The 4,082-nt window shown below is 38.2% G+C and overlaps 1 protein-coding gene across 3 annotated transcripts in view; it reads right to left on the reverse strand.

The window, feature by feature from the left end:
- LOC106880549 (uncharacterized) overlaps positions 1-4,082 on the reverse strand; it is a 42,735-nt gene that overhangs the window by 15,523 nt on the left and 23,130 nt on the right. For all 3 annotated transcript variants that reach the window (XM_014930539.2, XM_014930540.2, XM_052967508.1), the window contains exons 15-17: positions 1,971-2,085; positions 1,693-1,848; positions 440-609 (exon numbers count right to left, since the gene is read on the reverse strand). In XM_014930539.2, coding sequence (XP_014786025.1) covers positions 440-609; positions 1,693-1,848; positions 1,971-2,085 — 441 coding nt within the window. The remainder of the gene's footprint in view (positions 1-439; positions 610-1,692; positions 1,849-1,970; positions 2,086-4,082) is intronic.

The following is a 4,082-nucleotide window of genomic DNA, read 5'->3' on the forward strand; positions in this document are numbered from 1 at the left end:
GTGTGTGTGTGTGTGTGTGTGTGTGTGTGTATCTATGTGTGTGTGTGTCCCTATCAGTGTCTGTCCCCCCACATCACCACTTGGCAACTGGTGTTGATGTGTTTATGTCCTAGTAACTCAGCAGGTCAGCAAAAGTGACTGATAGAATAAGTACTAGGCTTTAAAAATTAAGTCCTGAGTTTGATTTATTTGACTTAAACCCTTCAAGGCAGTGCTCCAGTATGACCACAGTCAAATGACTGAAACAAGCAAAAGAGTGTGTGTGTGTGTGTGTGTGTGTGTGTGTGCATGTATATAAGGAGGTACCCAAAAGTAACTGGAAACAGTATTTGTTCACCAAATCCACTCATAAGGGTTTGGTCACTCTGGGATTATAGTAGAAGACACTTGGAATTTAATTTTAAGAAATGATAAAGCAGTAGATATTTTCTATACTTACCACTGACATGCCTTTGGTAGGCAACCGGGAAGTTATATCACCAGAGCGACACACCAAAACACCAAGTTCTCCCATTGTAACAATTATAATTGGTACCAAAGAAATGAGGGCTTTACACAATTCAGTACATTTTTCAATCACAACCTCGATATTTGACTGGTTCAAAGAGCCTAAAATTCAAAGAACAGGATATTTTTTTCTTTTGAGTCCAGTACATTAATCTATTGTGCAATACTTTTGTATGAATGCAGAATATGTACAATGGTTAGAAAGAAATGAAGTGGGTAAGCTACAGTAGATATGTAATATTAATGTAGGGGGAATTCACAAAAAAAAAAACAAAAGACTATTCTTATGTATCTGTTACATACAAAGTCTTCCTCCTCTCACTTCACCTCTTGTGCAACCATTATACATTGGGCACAATGCATGGAATTCCTCCTATTCTTTCTTGTATACTGAACATGGCCACTTCCCAGATGGCTGTAGAGTCTTGTCTGTATCCCTACAAACTAAAACAGTAGTAATAATGATGTTATTGTATACAGTGCTCAGGTGCACTACAACTCAGCAGAAACAGTCGCCGAAAGGCAGTGAGCTGGCAGAGACGTTAGCACACCGGGCAAAATGCTTAGTGGTATTTCGTCTGCCGTTACGTTCTGAGTTCAAATTCCGCTGAGGTCGACTTTGCCTTTCATCCTTTCGGGGTCGATAAATTAAATTCCAGTTGCACACTGAGGTCGACCTAATCGACTTGATCCCTTTGTCTGCCCTTGTTTGTCCCCTCTATGTTTAGCCCCTTGTGGGCAATAAAGAAATAAGAAACAGTCGCCAAAAGTGCATAGAATAATGCACAGGAAGTGAACAACAAATGAGCTGTTTAACCTTTTAGCATTTAAACCAGCCATATCCAGCCAAAATGCCCTACCTGTTTTATGTCCAAACTGGTCAGATCCAACCTCTCACACCTACACTACAATGTCAATCTAAAAACTAACTCACGAATCATCAAAGTCTAAAAGCTACAAGATGATACATGAAATGATGTGGATAAATAAACATTACATCTGACAGAGTAATATGAATGCTAAAGGGTTAAAAAGAAAGGAAAAGGAGTGAGGCATACTGTTGGCGAATTTGGGGAAACATGGAACTGTGTTAGGTTTACTTTGAAGCCTCTTAATTCTAAGTTTTGTTTCCATATTTGGAATTTCTTCACTAATCCTTTTAAGTAAGAAGAAAATATTTCATACCTTTGTTCTTCAAGAAAGAATCTGCCTCCTTTTTGGTGACGGAATGGTAAATGACACAAAGTTCAGCTATATTTGGGGAAATGTAAGTAAACATGGTTTGAGCAGCAGTGTGGAAAGGTAGAAAGGCTTTGTCAATGTCTGTAGGTTCAAACCATACTGTAAAATAAAAAGTAGAGTGGCACATTCAGTCAGTAATAATGCCACAAACATGGAGAATACAGTTTTTATAGTTATTAGCCTAATTTGATTGGTCTTTAGGTTGTTTTTTTCCTACTTACCTGGAACATTGTGTTTTCTGCAAAGTGTTGCCACAGTGAGTATTATTTCTTTAGAAAAATTGCCATCAATACAGACCAATGGAGCTTTTTGTAGTTTTTCTTCCAGAGAACATATCTGTAAAAATATGAAGAAACACTATAGTACTATCATAAGAAATATCTTAAATATTTTACTTGTTGAAGTGTTAAAAATCAATAGAAAATTGATATAGGTGTGAATGAGAAAAATGTTTAAGGTAAATTAGATAAAGCATCATCATCATCATCACCACCATACCACCACCACCACCACCACCACCACCACCATCACCATTGTATATGGTCTACTTTCCCATGCTTGCATAGACTGGTTGGTGTATATAGATACACATAGACACAAACATAATTATTTACATACATACATATATATATATATATATATATATATATATATATATATATATATATGCAGGGTGCGATGGGTAAATTGTTACCACTTTATATTTTTAATTTCGTACATGCACATTGTTTGTTTTTGATTTTGTCGACTACACAATATAGTAGGGACAGTTGGGTACTGTCTACAAGAAAAACAGCACCATGATGCAATTCATTCTGTCAGAAATTTGGAAACAATAAGCTACACTGCTTGGCATTCATGCTAGAAGCTCTAATACGAACATTTCAGAGTGTTTGGGGTGTCAATCTGAGAACATGTACTAAGAAAGTTAAAGAAGTTATTTTAAATTCTCAATCGCAGAATAATGTTAATAACATAGCCTGAACAGGATAAACTACCCCTATTTTGCAGAGAAAGGTGTAGGTGGCTAGCTGTGTACCAAGGGTGATAAAAACCAAATATGTAATCAATATCATGGTGTTTGGAGTGATCACTGGTGATGGCAACATTATGCTTCCACTCATCTTCCCACACAACCTCACACTCAACACAGAGGTCTATATCAAGTGCCTGGAGCAAGTAGTGCTGTCCTAGGTCAAGAGGGTGGCTGCTGGAAAACCCTATGTCTGGCAACAGGACTCTGCGCCATGCTACACAAGCAGGAGAACCCAGTCATGACTGTCACACAATTTCTGCAATCACATCACCCCTAATATCTGGCCACCTAACTCCCCACACTGTAACCTCTTGATTATTATGTATGGGGCACAGTTGAGCGAGAGACCAACAAAACTCCTTGTAACACTAAAGATGAGCTGAAGGCAAGAATTATGGCAGCATTCACTAACTTAAACAAAGAGACCATCCAGAAGAGTTGCAAAAGATTCTGAAGTTGTCTGGAGGCCGTGGTTGAAACCAATGGCGATTTATTGAATAAATTTACTGTCTAGTGTTTCACGATATTTTTATGTAATTTTGGTAAATAAATCTGTTAAAATGAGATGTCAGTGTTATTTTCATTTTGGCATAATTTAGACGACAGTTCATTCACCACACCCTGTGTGTATATGTATATACTTATTTATATATATACATACATACACATACACACACACACACATATATATCATGATCATATGGCCAACCAGGTTATCAGATGTTGTTACACATTGCTGGTCACAATTCACTCTGCATTGTTTTAGCCTTCAAATGACGCCACCCTGCTGGCTTGGTGAGCAAGTCAACATTCTCTCCTGATCGAAAGGGGAATGTGAAATGAACACAACACACCGTCCACTCAAGGAATCAAAACCATGAACTAGCGATCATGAGTGCAGTTGCCTAGCCATTAGGCCACATGCCTTCATATATATATAATTGTCGTTAATCCTAGTCACATTTAGTGACAATTATAGTTTTCCTTTTTGGTAAAACATTGCAAACTGCTGTCTATTTTAATTATATACATAATTAGGTGGCATGTAAAAACAACACCATTTGAGCGTGGTCGTTGCCAGTACTGCCAGACTGGCCCTCGTGCCAGTGGCACGTAAAAGCACCCACTACACTCTCGGAGTGGTTGGCATTAAGAAGGGCATCCAGCTGTAGAAACTCTGCCAGAACAGATTGGAGCCTGGTGCAGCCATCTGGTTTGCCAGTCCTCAGTCAAATCATCCAACCCATGCTAGCATGGAAAGCGGACGTTAAACGATGATGATGATGATGATATATAT

This window comes from Octopus bimaculoides, chromosome 4 (assembly GCF_001194135.2).
Source record: "Octopus bimaculoides isolate UCB-OBI-ISO-001 chromosome 4, ASM119413v2, whole genome shotgun sequence".
NCBI classification, from domain to species: domain Eukaryota; kingdom Metazoa; phylum Mollusca; class Cephalopoda; order Octopoda; family Octopodidae; genus Octopus; species Octopus bimaculoides.